Below are 18,042 nucleotides of genomic sequence, written 5' to 3' on the forward strand. Positions count from 1 at the left end.
ACTACGTTTCGAAGAGACTGGATCACGTAAAAGTTGGGTATTTGAATGGGCAAATTTATTAATATCAACGCTGTTTTTGTTCTTAATTAATGATATTCTTCAAAAGTATGCTCGTAGTTGAATTTAAAGTTAACTATTATTAAAAGTCACAAAAAACTTAAAGTTACCGTTTGAACCGTTCATAATTTTATTTTTTTAGAGACTTTGATGGGTCTAAATTAACAATCTTTCAAATTATTATCAGTCACGATAAAGGAAATCAAACTGACTAGGTGAGATTGTCCGTCCTTCAGCAAAAAAAAAATCATCAACAACAACGCAAATTAATTTTGACACCGATTAACAAACAACCAAAACAAAAGTGGTACCATTGCCCGTTCGCAATCCCCGTCGTCTCTTAGAACCGGTACCGAGTAGTAGATGGGTTGTAGTACCAATGGTGTACGGGCAACAGAAGGTACCTACTCGTTTCGCTATTAGAGTTTACTGGGTCATTTATACTGATCTCGGACAATTTGCGGTTCATCACTGATCAAAGGAGTTGTTATAGTGTTTTGTGATCACTATTAAGTGACTGTTTTTATTATCAGTAGTTTATGGGCCTAAATAAGTAAGTAGTTTCGTTGTTGTTTACTATGTGTTTTATGAACTAAGAATTTGACTATTCTAATATGGAAAAAAATCGGATTTTCGATAATTCTTTGCCCTTACAATCCAAAACAACAATTCTCTTCAATCAAGGTGTACAACTATTAATTATTTAACAAGCCAATTGTAACAGTCCACCATGACTGAATTTTCGGAGAGAATATAACGTTCTGACCATAAAAACCGCAAAGTATCCTTGAATCTAAATTATTATAAAAAGCATATCCACTTGCAAGAATAAAACGACAAATGTCCCTCAACTCTCTTAAACTCAACATCTCTCCCAAAGAGTAAAAAGTAACTCAATATTTGATCCTGTTGGTTGTGATTATTTTATTTAAACTTCGTTTATCGTGTTTTTTACATAAAATAAACAGAGTCATGTAAGTCTGTAAGTAATGTCAAGGTTGGTGGAGTATTTTAATTTATAAACTAGCAGTTTACATCAATTGCATGTAAGTGTTATTAAAAACTGTGATTTTAACACAAAAATACTGGAAATTTTGTTTGTTTTTTCTACCTGCAAAGGTGGTAAATCCATTTACTATAAAAAAACCTCAAAATGTGCCTTCTAATCATTTAATTTTACTCCTACCTAAAAAAAACTAAATAATTGGTGTGTACAGGAAAACCCAATTTGTTACGATTTCTAGAAATTCTTCAAATAATTCTTTGATAATTAATACTTTGATAAAATATGTCCTGGTTTAGAGATGAAAGTAAGAATATCTATATAGTCTTACTTATTAATTGCATTCCCTTAGTTAACATTGAAGTTGCTAGTGTCAAGGATCGGTCCTACTGGTGAGGCACGTATAGTATTAACGCAATCCAAAACACACGCACACCATACTTAATCACCAGTTTTAATTTCACCAGTTAATATTCCGACCAAATCGAGTTGCAATCTTTCAATAATAAATGTTTTGCATACCAATTGGTCTCCATTGTTATACATTTTGGCTCTACACCACTCTTATATTTTTATTAAGTCAATCACTACAAACAAATGACCAACTGTGCTGTGCTTGTAGCACTATAGTGATGTTCAGACTATTATTTATAGAACCTGAATAAAAAATTCTAATCACATGGTTTTTAATTACAGGTGCTTCACTGGACATTGCAACAAATAAACATTGTCAGTGTGGGGACTGTTCTAGACTGTGGTGTAGTGATTCGATAATATTGTGATTATTATAACCGGAATAGTGTGAATTGCAATCTTATGTTTGGTAGAACCATTTTTTTGAAACGAAACGCGGATAATGGTCCTGTTGTATGTGAAACTTATCTGTGTGGTTTACTTGGCGACTGAACTCACATTTGCCGGAATTCTTGATGTGAACTGGTCCAGATCGGACAAAATCGGTATCGAAGTCAATTTGAACCTACCCTGGCTGCCATGTAAGTTTTTTTTTTAAAACAGTTTAAACGATAATGCTAATTTTTATCGTTTAGTTGAGAATGAAACAAGATGCTACGATGAATTGGGTTGTCTTAACATTACCAGGAGTTGGTATCACCTGATCCATCGTCCATTCAACATGTTTCCTTTACCTAGGTCTGTGATAAATACTAGATTTATACTGTACACTCGACTGAACCCTGCTGAGGTGAGTTGCATATGATTAAAGTTATTATCTTTGTTTTGTATATTTTTATAATGTATTTTTTAGGGTCAATTAGTAAAAGCCAGAAACGACTCCATCGAAAAGTCCAATCTGGATATCGAGAAGAAAGTAAAATTCATTATTCATGGCTTTATAGACACTCCTCTTTCCAACTGGGTAAGTGGGTGATATTTCACACATTCATATTGAAAAAGTATTCGTATATAAACATAATTGACCTAAATTGGTCGAACTTTAAGTTAAGTAGCGTTTTGGTAGAATATTTCTCAAGAGAGAACATTTTCATAAATTCTTTTCTACGATGCAATAAGTGGATATTATCGGTTTTAGAAAAAGCTAACTATTGAGTGTTATTGATCGTTTCTTGACACTAAAGTGCTTGTCTTCTTCCCATTTACATCAATTCTTTAAGTTTTTAAGATCTTCTTAAAAACCCCTTTGATTATTCTCTTGTAAACCACTGTAATTAATGCATACTTTTGCATAGACTGGTATGAAATTTTAGAAAATATTAGCTTGTACCAATACTGCACGTGTGGAATTGTCAATTATTCACACTTTTACCTAATTCCCTAGCCTGCTATTCGTAAATATGTAAAAGTGAATCCTTTCTAATTGAGACATGTACCCTTAGCGAGAAACAATAAAACATTAATTTAAAATTGCCTTAAGAACTTACTTAATTTTTAAAACTCGAACAATCGCTAGAGTGAAAGAAAAGAACTACTTTCCTATACGGTTGATGTGGGCGAAACAGTCTTAACCGTAAATTCGAATTTCATGGAAAAATTTGCTCTGTTTGATATACAAACGCGATGATCAATTTGACTGACATTTCTCGTCAATCACCTGAAACTCATTCCAAAAAATATCGTAAAATGAATTCATTTTCAAGTATCAACGTAAAAAAACGTCAAACCACCCAAATTTGCAAGTTTTACCAGAAAGGGTGGTGCAGGTTTGGTAGCCGTTGCAGAAACATCCATCCGAATTGCCAAAATCCTAAGGAAACTAACCAAACGACTTCCAAGGAATTGGTGTCTTATTCTTTGACAAAAACGTGCGGAATTTGTCTGGAACTGGTCTTGCACAAAAAGGACAAAAAATCGCAAATGTTTGGAATCCTCCCTAACTGTAACCACTGTTTCTGCTTCGCCTGCATCAGACGTTGGCGACGCAGTAAAGACTTTGACTGTACGGTGTCTAAAGGATGTCCAGAATGTCGGACATGGTCCGACTTTGTTTATCGTAGCAAGGTTTGGTTTGAAAACCGGGATGAAAAAAACGAGTTTATTGGCAAAGAAAAATCCTGGATGCAAACGATAGACTGTAGGTATTTTAGAAAAGGACGTGGAAAGTGCCCCTTTGGTAACACCTGCCTGTACTTACACGCCTTACGGGACGGTACAAAAATGGACGTGGGGCCACCCAAACCTTGCAGGCGCCAAATCAGTGCCAGTGCAATCGAGACAGAATTAGTGGATTACCTGCTCATTGATGATGAAAATGACAGTTTTTATCGTTTGGTGGATTTGCGGGCCGCACACGAACAACTACGAGAAATCCTAAACTTTGATGAGTATCTGGACTCTGAACCTTCAAATGAGGCGGTGTTCGATTTTAACGACCTGTTTTAAAGACAACGTATACTAGAACAAAAGTTGATGTATTTTGCGCAGTTTTTGGATGTTATAATGTTTTCAAATCTTTTGTCGGCAATATTGTTTAGATTTAACATTTTAAATTAAATAAGATTTCAAACTATAGTTGGCAATTCTGGCATTCACCCTCAGAGACAAATGCAGTGTGTGATTTTGGGTTTCACTTTGTTTACAGGTGAAAGATATGAGAGATGAACTATTGAAAGCTGAGGACGTCAATGTGATTGTCGTGGACTGGGCTGGAGGCAGTTTACCTTTGTATACTCAAGCAACTGCCAATACCAGATTGGTTGGACTAGAAGTAGCCTACCTTATTAATTATTTAGTGGTAAGTGCTTTTGTCACAACCTCAAGTTACACGTTAGACCCTAACTGAAACTGTCATCTAATTCGCTTGACAATATCACAGAAGCAAACTATTAATTAGCCTTCAAAGTTCCGCAGTCCCGTGCACAACCTAGGGAGCTAAGTCCGTCCTTACGACCAGGAAAGCAGAAAATCGTATAGACATCTCAAAGGATACAGTTCAAGTACAAGATGAGAGAAATCCTGTTAAAATTTAAATTTCGTTCCATTTCAACATTACTAAACTAATTCAAATCCTAAATCATCCTCATATCCTAAATCATACACATATGAGTTCTAAATCTAGGATTTGTCGCCCTTTAACTTCTAAAAACTTTACGAAACGCTACTGCATTCAAGTTTAAAAGGTTTTTACAATTTCGTGATTTATTAACAACTCCTTTAAATTGTTTCAAGTGCTGATGATTATTCTTTCGTTTTATGCGATCCTGGTGTAAATTTTGAAGATACGCGAATTGTTTTTAAAGGAAAATACGCCAGGATCGGTCGCTGTTTATGAATTATTTTCATATCCCCCTAACCCACTATTCTTACAGTTTTTTGTGGTTTGTTTCTTTAACCGGTGCAGTGGCGTTTGTTTGTATATTTGATGTACAACAGATTTTACCTACACCACTGGGTTTACCAGTCATTCTTAATAATTCAAGACGACTTTTAGTGATGTGGGAGTAGTTAACTCACTCTAACCTCTAACAGTAATGGTTTTTAGTTGCAAGTTTGAATAAACCTAAAAAAGCAAAGGAGCCCTGTGCAAACTAAATTTAACAAATCAAACAGAATAAATTCCGGTCATCTTTCTGGTTCCCTAATGGGTTTCTGTTAAATTCACCGTTTAACCGGTACTTAACCGCACATATCGGGTCGGTCGGTCCGTGCTTGTAAGTTTAGTTTGTCGCTAGTTGATCCAATGCCACCACTTTCATCAGGAGCACAGAACCTCATAAGGTATAATTTAACGATATTTAAACTAAACGAACTGGCGTGCATAGTGATCCCTTCAGTAAAGATAAACCATATAGGATTTATGCGCTCCTGATAATTTCGTGCTCAAATTTGCGCTTAAACGACACAACTGCTGCCGTACCTGCACCCCGGAATAGCGTCGTCGTTTAAGCGCGCCTATTTTCCACATAGAAAACGCCGCAGTGAATGTGGAATGCGAATGACTGAGAAGTTTTATCCATATTTCTTAGCAGGAGAACAGAAGTTGTCAGAGGCTAAAAACTTGAAAACTGATACAGTTAGGTTTCATCTTATTTACATTTTTCATTTTGCAGAATAACTATGAAATGGACCCTAAGAACGTCCACATTATTGGACACTCACTAGGAGCCCACACAGCTGGTTACGCGGGGACTTTAGTCCAAGGATTGGGACGAATAACCGGCCTAGATCCTGCTGAACCTTATTTCCAGGTGAATAGAATTTAGTAAAAAAGGCAGAGATTTTGCTATTAAGTTCAAAATTGTACAAAAAACAGCTTTTTACACTACTAGATTATCTATCTTAAGCAGCTTTATAAACATTTTCTGCTTGCTATGAATGCCATTACTAATCTATGCTATTATTTAGGGAATGCCAGCTCATGTACGCCTAGACCCTTCGGATGCTGAACTCGTTGACGTCATCCACACAGACGGAAAGGGCATAATTTTCCTAGGTACTTGATTTGATGATAATTTTCAATCACTTCAAAGAGAAGAATTATGCACACCGTTCAAATTGCACCGTTTATTAATTGGTACCTTTTAATAGGTATGCATACCCCGTTTTTTGCAGGGTACGGTATGTCGCAACCTTGCGGACATTTGGATTTTTACCCCAACGATGGTAAAGAACAACCAGGCTGCGATATTACTCAGACACCTTTAGTGCCACTAACCCTGATCAGGTAAGTGTAATCAATACTCTCTATTCACTGATTCCTGATGTATTATTTTTAATTAGAGACGGATTGGAAGAAGCTTCCAGAGTCCTAGTGGCCTGTAATCATGTCAGGGCAATCAAACTCTTCATTGACAGTATCAATACTCAATGTCCTTACATAGGTAAAACAATTATACCTAAATATGTGTAATAACACTTTAAAAAAAAAATGTTTTAGGTCGACAATGTTCCAGTTTCAAGCAGTTCATGTCGGGCAAATGTTTCGGATGCAAAAGTGGAATGTCCTGTGCCATAATGGGTTATAAAGCAGACACATCTCTAGGTTTTTTAGAAAACGAGGTGCAACCTCAAGCCAAATTGCAGGAAGCTGTAGGAAACAAGTACTTTTTGACAACCGGTCGGGATTATCCTTTCTGTCGTAAGTGATACTGTACCCTGTATATTTACTCTATTAATCATTTTGTTAGAACAAGTTTATCGTGTAAGCGTTGATTTGGCAAAACCAGCTTACGCCGAAGACTGGGTACAAGGCAGAGTTAAAGCATCCTTGTACAGCCCTAATGGAGTAATAAGAGCTGATTTAACTCCAGCCGAAACCAAATTGGCTCACGGTACTACTTATACCACAGTGGTGGCAAATCCGGTTGATTTGGGTAGGTTTTTCTGTATGAGACAAGAACAATTTAAAGTTTAACTATTTCAGCGGGGAATATAAGAAAAGTGGAGCTAAACTGGATCTATGATATGAACGTGCTTGAACCGAAAACGCTTTGTTTGTTTTGGTGCAACGATCATCTTTACGTTAAGAGCGTTAATGTGGATCAGCTTGAATTACCTGGCAGAGGGTGAGATATCAATTTTTCGTAAAACAAATATTAACTATTTTTATCCAGAAAACGTGACGCTAAATACTCAAATAAACTGTGCTCAAAAGGCAAAAAAGACTACGCCGACATTTCCAACAATGGAAGAGGGATTTTTCTAGAAGCATGCAGTTCTACAGCTTCAGATAAAAGTAGTAGAAGTTGATTTTAATTGTAACTTCAACTACAGTGTAAAAAAATTGTAAATATAGTAATTAGGAAGCTTTATAGTTGTTTAGTTTAATTTTCATTTGTACATTGTATTATTTGTTGTACCTGTAACTTAGGCCTGTTTTGTGTACATAGCTGAATTTTGTGATAAATAAGGACTATTCTGTATGAATAAAAACTTTTTAATTACATAATTTTTAGTCTTCAACTTTAATCAATATTTTCCCAGTACACTTTCTGTCTTCAATAAACTGCAAAGCATCATTGATTTTATCTAAAGTAAATTCTTTACTAATATGAGCGCCAATTAAGCTCTCATTTGCTAATTCTAAGGTATCATTTACTAACGTTTGATATAGATGTTTATTTTGAGACCTAAGTGATTTTAAACTTACTATAGAAGAAAAAGTGTGAGGAATAGGTGCTGGTATGGTTTTATGAAAGAATGGTGAAGCATAGAAGGTTTTACCACCCACTGCCACACTAAAAAAAATATATTCTGTAGTTACTTCTAGAAAGTCACACCAACCTAAAGTAAACCTACCATCCTCCAATAATTTGCATCATTGGTTCCCCAGCAGCATCATACACCACTTTTACACCTTTATTGTCAGTTTGTTTCAAAATTTCTTTTACCAGCTTAGGATTAAAATGAACTGTGGTAAAAGCACCTCTTTCCCTCACCAATTCACCCAGTTCTTCTGTTTCTACTACTCCAATAACCTAAAAGCTAAATTGTAAAATTGTTCATACATAATGCAGTGTTTATACCTGTGCTTTATATATGTTAGCAGCAACATCCACAGCTGCCATCCCTAAACCAGCAGGTCCAGCAGTAATCACAACTTTCTCACCCTCCTTAACAGGTGAGAGCTTGGAAAATGTATACAAAGCCATAGTATGACCATATGCAATGACTGCAGCATCTTTAGTACTTACTTCAGCCGGTATTCTAAATACATCATCAACATCCAACTGTAAGTAGCCCCTAATGAAATAGTTAAACATGAAAAAGACAGAAAACTTACAACAGATTGTTCAGCTAAACCACCAAAATTCTCAAGGCTCAAACCAACCACTTTTTCACCGACAGTGATTTTATCACCCCTAACATCATTACCAACTTCCAAAACTTCTCCAGACAGTTCATATCCTGGTATAAAAGGCAACTCCCCACCACCATGCTTAAACTTGTGATTGTCCACGGAATTTACACTGCAGTAGCTCACTTGAACTCTAACTTGGTTGGATTTCAATTTTATTGGCTTGCAGTCCTGTATTTCTAGAGGTTTTCCATATTCCGCAATTACGGCGGCTTTAAAAGTGCTGGCATATCTTTGTCCGATGCGAATTGAAGAATTTTGGAGTTCTTTTTTGTATAAAGTGGCTAAGGTTCGGACGAGAGTTTTGTTCATACCGGTAGTTTTAAAATAATTCAGAGTAATTTTTATTAATAATTGAGTTAAATAATTTAAAATTTTATTTGCGACCTAACCTCCAAATTCCTTTTCGGATATCTGGATGTGAAAAGGTTAAATAGTCACGAGATACTGATAGCGGACTTTCAGTAGTAGGTCACGTGGTTGAAGTAATTTTATTGCGAAGAAACTACGACTGGGAACGGGTCTTATCTTTGTTTAGTGTGGCTATCGTTCGCGTAATAAAAAGAGAGATGGATAGTAAAAGTTATGTAAACCGACTGACAAATGTTGGACGTCAGTTTGACAACTGTAAATGCAAAGGCGTTCCAACTTAAAATTTGAATTAATTTTCAAGTATTTTCAAAAATTATGAATCCTATTTACTGTAATAAGTGTACTGCACAGTATAATATAGGGTCAGATTCAGATATTAAGAACTATTTGTGGGAGTGCGGCCATATTTTTTGCGCAAAATGTATTCAGGGTTCTGGTAAGTGGTATTTTAACAAATAGTTTTGTTACAGTTCTATTATTTGGGTTCGATAGAGACTTGTTTAATTAACATATTGTTATTTCATATTCTTCTTCTTGCGTACCAGTCAAAATTTGTACAAAATTCTAGTAATTTTATTGTTAACGCGACGAAATAGGCTTTTGTACCTTGTTTTTGACTTTAATAACAGGCAACTGCCATACCACGCTGGATATACCGGTTCCCGTCCGATCACCGCAGTCAAGCAGCGTAGGGCGTGGTTAGTACTTGGATGGGTGACCGCCTGGGAACACCACGTGTAGTTGCCTTTTTTTTCATTTAAAAAAATTGTTCACTCATTTTTTTATTTATAAAGAATTAAATATTAATAAATACACTTTTAGGACAACCTAACCAATGTCCAATTTGTAAAAAAGCACTGGGGTTCATAGAAATAACAAAAGAAATGGACTCCAATATGCAAATGTTTTTCGTGCCAGCGGAATCTGTAGTGGGTCAGTGTGTTAAGGTGAACACCTCTTTTGTCATCAATATTACCTTCAGTTTTGAGGAAAAAATTAATTTTTTAGGTTTTTAATTTTCAAATGATGCACCGAAACTTACTGGTGCAAAATATGGCAAAGAAATATAATTTTGCCAAAAGAGAGTGCCTGAATTTCTACAATGCCAACAAAAAATTAGAAGTAGAGAATCAGTTCATGCGGCATAAATTAAAGGTTGCTATTTTTGGTAGTTTTGTTTTTGTTGGAGACTTTGATGCAAAAAGGATTTTTTTTACTTAAATATAAATCAATTTGCAGTCTTTGGGCTTTAATGTGCCCCCTTTTATTGCAAGTACCCCCATGAAAATCAATTTACTACCAAATGATCGTACTTTGTCTGGGATATCTTCAATCAGACTTACTCCAGGTAGTGTTCCTGGCTCGGCCCAGAGAATCTTATCAGGTTCCAGACAATCATCTGTAAGTTTTCGATTTGAATGATTGTAAACAAAAAATAATTGTGTGCATTATAGAATTCTTCAGCAGGAGTAAATTCCTTCAATAGTGGACAAGGGAGAGTTTACTCATCAGTTCCAGTGCATAAGCCCCCAATTTTAGGCAATTTAAAGACCGCCAGTCCCACAGCTGCATCTAACTTGTTGCAAAAATATAGACGTAGTTTTCATCAGTCTAAGCACCAATAGTTCCTTGTTGTTTTCTTTAGATTTATTTTTTTTGCAATGTCTGCCTTAAAGATACTTTTGCTTATTTATTCACCCCTTTCATTGCTAAGAAAATTATTGTGTATTTTGGTTTAATAAAATAGATGAAAAAGGTATTGTGAATATGAATTTATTTACATTTTTATAAACATTTACTTTAATATGCTTCTATGGTAAGTGACTTATACCTTCGTATTTTAATAGCAATTGATTCTTCTTCAGGTTTTATGGAAATAACTTCTAACCGGGACACAATAATAAAATTGGAATTCTTTGGGTCAGGCCCTTTGAAAAGGTCAATTTCGTCATTTTCCTGTACTGAAACGCTCTTTTTTGACAACTTTTCGCCATTGAGCCGCACTTTGTTCTCGTAAAACATCGTTTCTATTTTATTGCGAGCAATTCCGAGGGCACTTTTTAGTATAGCATCCACTCGCGGCGAAGTCACGTTAACAGTCAACACTTTGGAAACCCTATTCGAGTACTCTTCGGTGATATCGTCACTTTCTTCGCTGTCGCTTTCTTGCTTTTTCTTGGGGGTTTTACTTTTATGACGAAGGGATTGTAATTGAGGATTACCCAACACTAATGAGGAGGAGTGAAACGGTTCTAGCACAGCGCATTGAGGGTTAGCGGTAATCAGTGAGCTCCTGCACGCACATGTAAATTTTGAGTGCTGTTTGAGGCTTGTGTTAGTCAATTTTATAATGTTTTTCAACATTTTTAAAAAATTTAAATTGTAGGTTTAAAATCAAAACAAAAAGACTTAACCTCAATATTCTCACATCAATGAAATCTCAGTAATGTCTTCTCCTTTGCTCACGTGATGGTATAACCACCGTAACATTACAAATCACGTGATAAGGTGCAGCGGTATGTCTGTCTTAATTGAATGATTACCTACCATTGAGCTGTCTAGAAAAGATGGAAAAGCCATGTAATGTAAACAGTAAGCACCGTAATAGTTATTTACATTACTAGTGGGGTATGAGCATTTTTATAGTCACGAGTGGGAGTGTTGCCACGACGAGGTCGTAGACCGAGTTGTGGTGATCACACGAGTACGTTAATTTGCCATACCCCACGGGTGATGTACAACATTTTATCTACGACCATCAGAAGCAGCGTAAAGTAAGAAAAAAATTCATATTTTGTGCAATGTGAACTATTTAGGAACGTCTCGTATATGCTTGCTACGGGTAGTTATTTGTTACCCTTAAATCTTGTCATCTACGCTGTACTGTTTTGGTGTTGTTGCTATGGTGGCCATTTGTTTCCACATATCACTTAAGCGACAATTTAACAGTGTCAGTCACAAATTTTTAAAAGTGCATTTTGTTATGAACATGTCTGAAGAACTTCCGTCAGATATTGAAGAAGCTGCCGCAAACGTGGTATCTGGCTTGTTGCCTGCCAAGTCAAAGGAGAAATATGAATAAATGTATCAAAGTTATGTTTAAATTCAATAAACAATTACAGCAGAAATTTTCATTTAAAGTTGTTTTATCGCACTAGTGCGATAAAATCGATTATTATCGCACTAGTGCGGTAAAATCGCTCATTACGTAACTCAAAATGAGCTATGTAATGAATGATTACCATGCTAGGAGTAGATAAAAGATATTTTCTTGTAATCCGCATTTGCTAATAATTTAATTTATTCCGTTATTATATTTCATTATACACTATTATACCAGGTGTTTAAGTTATTTGTATCCTGCTTAAAATAGGATTTATTTTTATATTTATTTTTATTTTTGTAAAAAAGTGCAATTTTTTATTTTGTTCCAGAAGGATTTCAATGCACATTAAAGAGCATATTTATACTAAAGAAATTTATATTAAGTAAAATAAGCGCAAAAAAACACTTTAAACTCGATTCGTGTAATTGAAAAAGTTTCAGATGTACTTAATTGCATCCTGCTCTATCAAATGCCATTATCATTTATCTAATTCATGTACAAGGATTTTAGACACAGAAATTAGCTTTTAATAAATGAATGTCAACACAGAGTAGGTACTCAATATGCATGAGTTTTGTAATACAGGATGTCAAACGTTCAATTAATTGCATTTTTTTCATAGTTTTATTAAAGACTCTTAGAAAATCAAACCTAAATCAGGCAAGGACGGTTCACTAATTATTACTCTCTGAAGGTTATTAATCAAAATTGCATCAAAAATTAATTAATTTTGTGTAAATGTCGGGTAATATGGAATTTTCTCACGGCTTGTAACGCAATTTCTATTTTATTTTAAAAACACGAATGTATATAAAAATTCTCTAATAGTATATGACACTGGAGGGAATAACGCTGTTGACTAGATAATTATAATCTCTGACATTATTAACATACACAAACCGATAGTTTATTGGCAGTCGTGAATTTGAATAAATATCAAATAAGGAAAATTAAAATGGGCGACTTTTATTGCCGCAACGTTGCAGTTGTAACTATAAGGTAAAAGTTCAGAAGAATACATTACTTGTTATGAACATCCTCGAGAATCGTTCTGATACACACTGAAAGGTCAATGAAAATAAAACGTGAGAACTTCGGCAAGAATTTATTTATAGTTTTTTTTTTGTAATTTTGTTCTTGTTCTATTGTACCTTTTAATTCTTATCCCCAACAGAGTGTATTGTGACCATCCTTTACCGATGAATAAGCAAATTAACCAAATGGCACGTTGCACACACCAAAATAATATATCAGCATCAACCTAGATTTTCCACCATAATATAACGTTTACCATCTGATGCATTTAGATTCCAATTTGCCGTAAATAGCTAGGAAAAATTCAACGTTGATCGTCTTATGCAAGTATGTTGCGACAGGTCAGGTGAAACACACGTTGCATTGACACGATTGAACATGCAATTTTCTCTTCATCTTTTTTTTGTTTTTGGGGTAACATCACAAACCAAACATTGACAGGGTTACACGAAAATTCGTTATAATAATTAACGTTTTTTTTAAATATAATTAATTACATGTTTTACTACTATAATTATCATTAAAAAGAACGTTTATAAGTAAGAATGTAATTACTGGGATAAATCAAAACTGATGTGTTTTTGGTTAATAACTTTGACCCTGCACTTAAAACTTGACAGGTGTAAATTTAACTATGTTGTAATCAAAAGTGTTAAATATTCCCAATATAAATGCATTCTCATGTTTGTTGAAAAGGTTAAGGACTACTAAGAATGTTTTGGTATAGTCTTCATATGTATGTTTGCGGTCACAATTATTATTGTTCATTACGTGACTTATGTAATAAATTATCTTCTGACATAACGGCATCATCAGCAAAACCCAATTTGTAGCATCATCATCTGATCGTTATTTGTTAGTAGAAAGTGGAGAAATGGTGGGACTTTTTCAACAAAAGATTCTATTTAGATTTTATGGGTATTATGTAATGGTGTATGGTGAATTGTTGTTGATAATGAGTAAACCTTCTCAAAAACAGTTGCTTTAACAAAGATCAGGAATTGTGTATGCAGATAACGCTTGATAACCGAATTAAATTACTTTACGATAGAAACAGCTTCATAAAACTTAAGTCTTCACTAAGATTATCCAGCCGTTTAGTTAGTATTAAAGTATCTATTGAACTAATATTTATTAATTTATTGCTATTTATTGAAGTATTAGTATAGGATCTTCACACCACACCTATCTTTAATTGTAGGAAGACATGGATGATTGATCTTAAAATGTAATTTATTGAATGACCGATTGTAATCCGGAGGTTGATAGATTATCTTTTCAATAGTTAATTGTTTCATTATTATTGCTCTTCCAAAATTCATCCAGATCACATATTGAGTTTTCCTACTCACAGAAATGTGGGTTCAACTTTTACTTTTAGGGTTTGTATCCAGTGGATTTTGTGATGAAGGTGAGTTTGTGACAATTTGAATTACCAATCTGTTTCCGGCAATTTTTAGTTCGAACTTTGGATAGGCCGGAGATTTTTATTCAAAATGCTTTGGTGCCTCAGTTAGACGGCCGCATTGTAGGCGGTTATCCAGTTAATATATCTGAACATCCTCATCAGACATCGTTGCAAAATTGGCACAGTCACAGTTGCGGTGGTTCATTGATTTCACCCGAATGGATCCTAACAGCTGCCCATTGTTTGGCCAGGTTTGGTACCAGAAAATTGCCACCAAATCATTTATGAATGATTTCACTCGTTAATAGTGTAGGACCACATCGATACACATTCCGATTGGGTAGCAGTTTATGGGCGGAAGGTGGCATTTTGGTTTCGGCCACCCAAGTTATCCGTCATCCTCTCTACAACAGCGCCACCATAGATTATGACGTGGCAGTGGTTAAAATTGCTCCAGCTCAAGATATTACCGAAGTTATCAACTATGCCACATTACCTCCTGACGGATGGTACCCAGCTCCAGGTATATTTCAGTCTGTTATTCCCAGTTCAGGCAAAATATTGCTAAATTTTAGGGGCAACTGCAACTGTGACTGGCTGGGGAACCCCATTTTCAGGCGGTTCTTTAATGGCTGAGCTACAGGAAGTTCAAGTACCCATTGTGAGTAATGAATCTTGCCAAGAATACTACAGTGAGTAAACTTACTTTAGCCTTACACACTCTAAATAACAGTCAATTTATAGGGGAGTGGTTGGCTCCATACAATATGAACATTACTGATAGAATGATGTGCGCTGGGTTTGTGGCTGGAGGTTACGACGCTTGTCAAGGGGATTCTGGTGGTCCTTTGATTACGTCAGGATACGTAGTGGGCGTTGTGTCCTGGGGAAATGGTTGTGCCTTCGCCAATTACCCTGGAGTGTACGCAAGCGTTCCTAATTTGCTGCCATGGATCAAAGAACAAACTGGACTGTAATGATTGTATTCTTTATGTAAAATAATAAAGCACCAACCAATTCCTAAAAATAATTAAATTAATTAGGCTGCTGTGATAAAGCTGCTGATGTCCTAGATTGCGTAGCAAACAAGGTATTATTACTTCATCTCTCTCTCAAAAAGTAAAAGTCTTCGGATGGTATGCGAACATTATTCAATTAGGAACGTTGGCTGATGGAATTTTATTATCGCAAATTAATTTATTAGCGAGATCAATGAATGGTAATGTGAATAAAAATTCTCCGATTCTCTTCCGATTGCGCTACTTGTAATGTTAATTAGTGGCTGGTGTTTATGCAGTAATTATGGTGAATAATTCTAACCAAAGGTTTCCAAATTAGTACTGAAAAGGTTACGCGAGGTCAGTTCGGGTAACATTTAGAAGAAGGAATTATTTAGTCAATTAAAGCATCTTTACAGTTTCTTCATAACGTTCAGCAAAAGTAAACCATGTGAACGCTTAAAACGCCATATTAAAAGTGATGTCGAAACTTTGTTATTGGCAAGGCCGCAGGAAATGTTATTTACTTTTGATTAGAACTAGTTCGTTAGTTATGTCTTCCCATAAAGTTTAAAATCACGTTCACTTTACCAATTATAAAATTATCGGCACAGTTAATTAAAACCCATTTTTTATATTTTGGTACTAAGATCTATTGCAATCCAGTTTGTTCTTTGATCCACGGTAACAAGTTGGGGACACTAGCGTACACTCCAGGATAGTTAGCAAAAGCGCAACCAAAACCCCAGGAAACGATTCCTACCACATATCCGTCTACCACTAAAGGACCTCCAGAGTCTCCGTTACAAGCGTCATAACCTCCATTTACAAATCCTGCGCATATCATTCGGTCAGTAACGTACATTCCGTATAAGATGGCAAAAATGTCTGAAAATTAAAGAAAGGTGCTCTTTGGTGGTCAATATTAATGATTTGGTAGAAAATATTTTGATCCTCATGTGTTTGTGATTGGTCGTTTATCAATCCCAAACTACTTTTTTGTTAGCATTTTGGTTACTTCAAATACTAGCCAAACTAACATAATCTTTTAATCCCTATAAACAATACATTCCTACAATTCGAAACTGGATTATACGTATTACAAAATATGCCTAATCATTAGATACTGAAAGCTCTAAACCAATCCTGTTTCTGCTTTGATCCAGGCCAATAAATTCGGAACACTGGCGTATACAGCCGGATATCCAGGGGTGGCACAGCCTCCCGATTTGGACCATGAAACTATACCAACAAGATAACCGTCGACGACTAAAGGACCACCGGAATCGCCATTGCAGACATCCGCGGAACCATCGAGGTATCCGGCACACAACATTCGATCAGTAATAGACATGTCGGTTTCGTTTAATTCTTCATCTGGAAGAACACGGTTGGTGAGAAGAAATTGATGGAAAGAGATGTGGTGTGTGCCGGAAATGATGATGAATTGTTTGGTGAAGAATCTGGTTCACTTACTGTAATATTGCTGGCAAGATTCGTTACTGACGATAGGCACTTTGACTTCCTGCAGATCGCTCATTATTGATCCACCATAATAGGGAGTGCCCCATCCAGTTACTACAGCAGTATCTCCTATGTTAAAACAGAAATGAGTAACAGTATAGTAAAATTTACCACAAAAATACCTGGTTGTGGTGTCCATCCTTCTGGTGGCAGTTGGGCGTACTGGATGGTGTCACTTTCACTCTGATAGTCAGCCAATCTTACCACGGCCACGTCATAATCGATGGTGGCGCTGTTGTAGTTAGGGTGACGAACTAGCTTGGTGGCTATGGTTAAGGTACCTCCTTCGCTCCAGATCGAAGAACCCAAACGGAAAGTATAGCGATGAGGACCACTAAGGGAATTACAACTATGATCTTAAATTCTATGAAATCATTTTATAACTGTATGTTTGTAATAGTAATACAATCTGATAATAATTGCTTTAAAATGCAATTACACTCATCAAATAATTCCGTAAGTATTAAACTACAATTAATTTGTCATTGGAGAATGTCGTAATTGTTTATGATGATCCTTAGTCGTATTGCTTCACTTGAATTGAAATCACCCACACTTACGCATTGACGCAATGGGCAGCAGTCAGAACCCAAAAGGGCGTTATTAGGGAACCACCACAACTATGACTGTGCCAACTTTGAAATGACACTTGATAAGGGTGGTCGGTGATGTTGGCGTTGGAACCGCCTACAATGCGCCCATCTAGTTGTGGCACTTGTGTATTTGCGCTGTAAAGGGCATCTTTGGGGATAATCTCCACTTAAAAAGAACAGTTATTGTTAAAAATTTAAATCTGTGCTATACAGGGTGTCCAGTAATTCATCAAACACAACCCTTATTATGTAGAGACCACTATTATTGATTTGTTTTTTCTAATAACAATTACGTCAAACCCTCACTTTTTGATCTAAACAATGTGACCTTTGAGTATTTTTTTGACCATGTGCTTACTGGACACCCTGTATAGTCGTAATTTCTTACCATATCCACCCCCAAAAATTTTAGAAACTAAAGTTAGTATCACACAACACTTTAGTAGGAACATCTTTACTATAGGTGCAATTAAATATTTGTCTGTGACAATACTAAATTATCTGAATCTCCAAAATAAAATTTTATACACCAATAATCAAGATATTGACCAATAAAAAGCAGATTTAGTAATTCTACATACTGATCCAGTTAATACGAAATTATCTTCGATAAAAGGGAGTTTTATTTGAACAGAATTTATGTTTGATTTCAGTAAAATGACATGAAGGTTTT

General features: G+C 35.6%; 6 protein-coding genes and 1 non-coding gene across 9 annotated transcripts; 4 read left to right on the plus strand and 3 right to left on the minus strand.

Annotated features, from left to right (window-relative positions):
- The first annotated feature begins 420 nt into the window (after positions 1-420).
- LOC145728056 (pancreatic triacylglycerol lipase-like) lies at positions 421-7,424 on the plus strand. Of its 2 annotated transcripts, none has more exons than XM_081977997.1 (13): positions 421-610; positions 1,757-2,055; positions 2,110-2,264; positions 2,328-2,438; positions 4,119-4,271; positions 5,587-5,724; positions 5,882-5,969; positions 6,065-6,200; positions 6,257-6,357; positions 6,414-6,614; positions 6,664-6,849; positions 6,900-7,041; positions 7,090-7,424. In XM_081977997.1, the coding sequence occupies exons 2-13, from the start codon at positions 1,917-1,919 to the stop codon at positions 7,223-7,225; spliced, it is 1,686 nt and encodes a 561-aa protein (XP_081834123.1). In that variant the 5' UTR covers positions 421-610; positions 1,757-1,916; the 3' UTR covers positions 7,226-7,424. The 2 variants fall into 2 exon arrangements, with proteins under 2 accessions (XP_081834123.1, XP_081834125.1); XM_081977999.1 differs by having other exon boundaries at positions 6,089-6,200.
- LOC145728063 (protein Cryzl2-like) lies at positions 7,392-8,721 on the minus strand. Its single transcript, XM_081978008.1, has 4 exons — positions 8,259-8,721; positions 8,002-8,205; positions 7,775-7,953; positions 7,392-7,713 (listed from the first exon to the last, which is right to left on the minus strand). The coding sequence occupies exons 1-4, from the start codon at positions 8,643-8,645 to the stop codon at positions 7,428-7,430; spliced, it is 1,056 nt and encodes a 351-aa protein (XP_081834134.1). The 5' UTR covers positions 8,646-8,721; the 3' UTR covers positions 7,392-7,427.
- Positions 8,722-8,939: 218 nt separating this feature from the next.
- LOC145728068 (uncharacterized) lies at positions 8,940-10,462 on the plus strand. Its single transcript, XM_081978045.1, has 5 exons — positions 8,940-9,141; positions 9,528-9,652; positions 9,714-9,860; positions 9,945-10,106; positions 10,160-10,462. Exons 1-5 carry the CDS (start codon positions 9,021-9,023, stop codon positions 10,328-10,330), a joined length of 726 nt encoding a protein of 241 aa, XP_081834171.1. The 5' UTR covers positions 8,940-9,020; the 3' UTR covers positions 10,331-10,462.
- On the plus strand, positions 9,334-9,452 carry LOC145728846 (5S ribosomal RNA). The gene has a single exon (XR_014178181.1). It is a non-coding gene; the product is annotated as a 5S ribosomal RNA (ribosomal RNA).
- On the minus strand, positions 10,463-11,134 carry LOC145728069 (mitochondrial transcription rescue factor 1). The gene has a single exon (XM_081978046.1). It carries the CDS (start codon positions 11,067-11,069, stop codon positions 10,506-10,508), a length of 564 nt encoding a protein of 187 aa, XP_081834172.1. The 5' UTR covers positions 11,070-11,134; the 3' UTR covers positions 10,463-10,505.
- Positions 11,135-14,095: 2,961 nt separating this feature from the next.
- On the plus strand, positions 14,096-15,289 carry LOC145728067 (trypsin beta-like). Its single transcript, XM_081978044.1, has 5 exons — positions 14,096-14,257; positions 14,307-14,505; positions 14,563-14,777; positions 14,830-14,946; positions 14,999-15,289. The coding sequence occupies exons 1-5, from the start codon at positions 14,203-14,205 to the stop codon at positions 15,229-15,231; spliced, it is 819 nt and encodes a 272-aa protein (XP_081834170.1). The 5' UTR covers positions 14,096-14,202; the 3' UTR covers positions 15,232-15,289.
- A 577-nt stretch (positions 15,290-15,866) lies between these two features.
- On the minus strand, positions 15,867-17,910 carry LOC145728066 (trypsin-1-like). 2 transcript variants are annotated; one of them, XM_081978043.1, is made up of 5 exons: positions 17,758-17,910; positions 17,337-17,535; positions 16,899-17,110; positions 16,729-16,845; positions 15,867-16,140 (listed from the first exon to the last, which is right to left on the minus strand). In XM_081978043.1, the coding sequence occupies exons 1-5, from the start codon at positions 17,819-17,821 to the stop codon at positions 15,905-15,907; spliced, it is 828 nt and encodes a 275-aa protein (XP_081834169.1). In that variant the 5' UTR covers positions 17,822-17,910; the 3' UTR covers positions 15,867-15,904. The 2 variants fall into 2 exon arrangements, with proteins under 2 accessions (XP_081834169.1, XP_081834168.1); XM_081978042.1 differs by lacking the exon at positions 15,867-16,140 and adding an exon at positions 16,288-16,629.
- Between the last annotated feature and the right edge of the window lie 132 nt (positions 17,911-18,042).

Source organism: Ips typographus, linkage group LG4 (assembly GCF_016097725.1).
Source record: "Ips typographus isolate SLU linkage group LG4, UJ_Ityp_2.0, whole genome shotgun sequence".
NCBI classification, from domain to species: domain Eukaryota; kingdom Metazoa; phylum Arthropoda; class Insecta; order Coleoptera; family Curculionidae; genus Ips; species Ips typographus.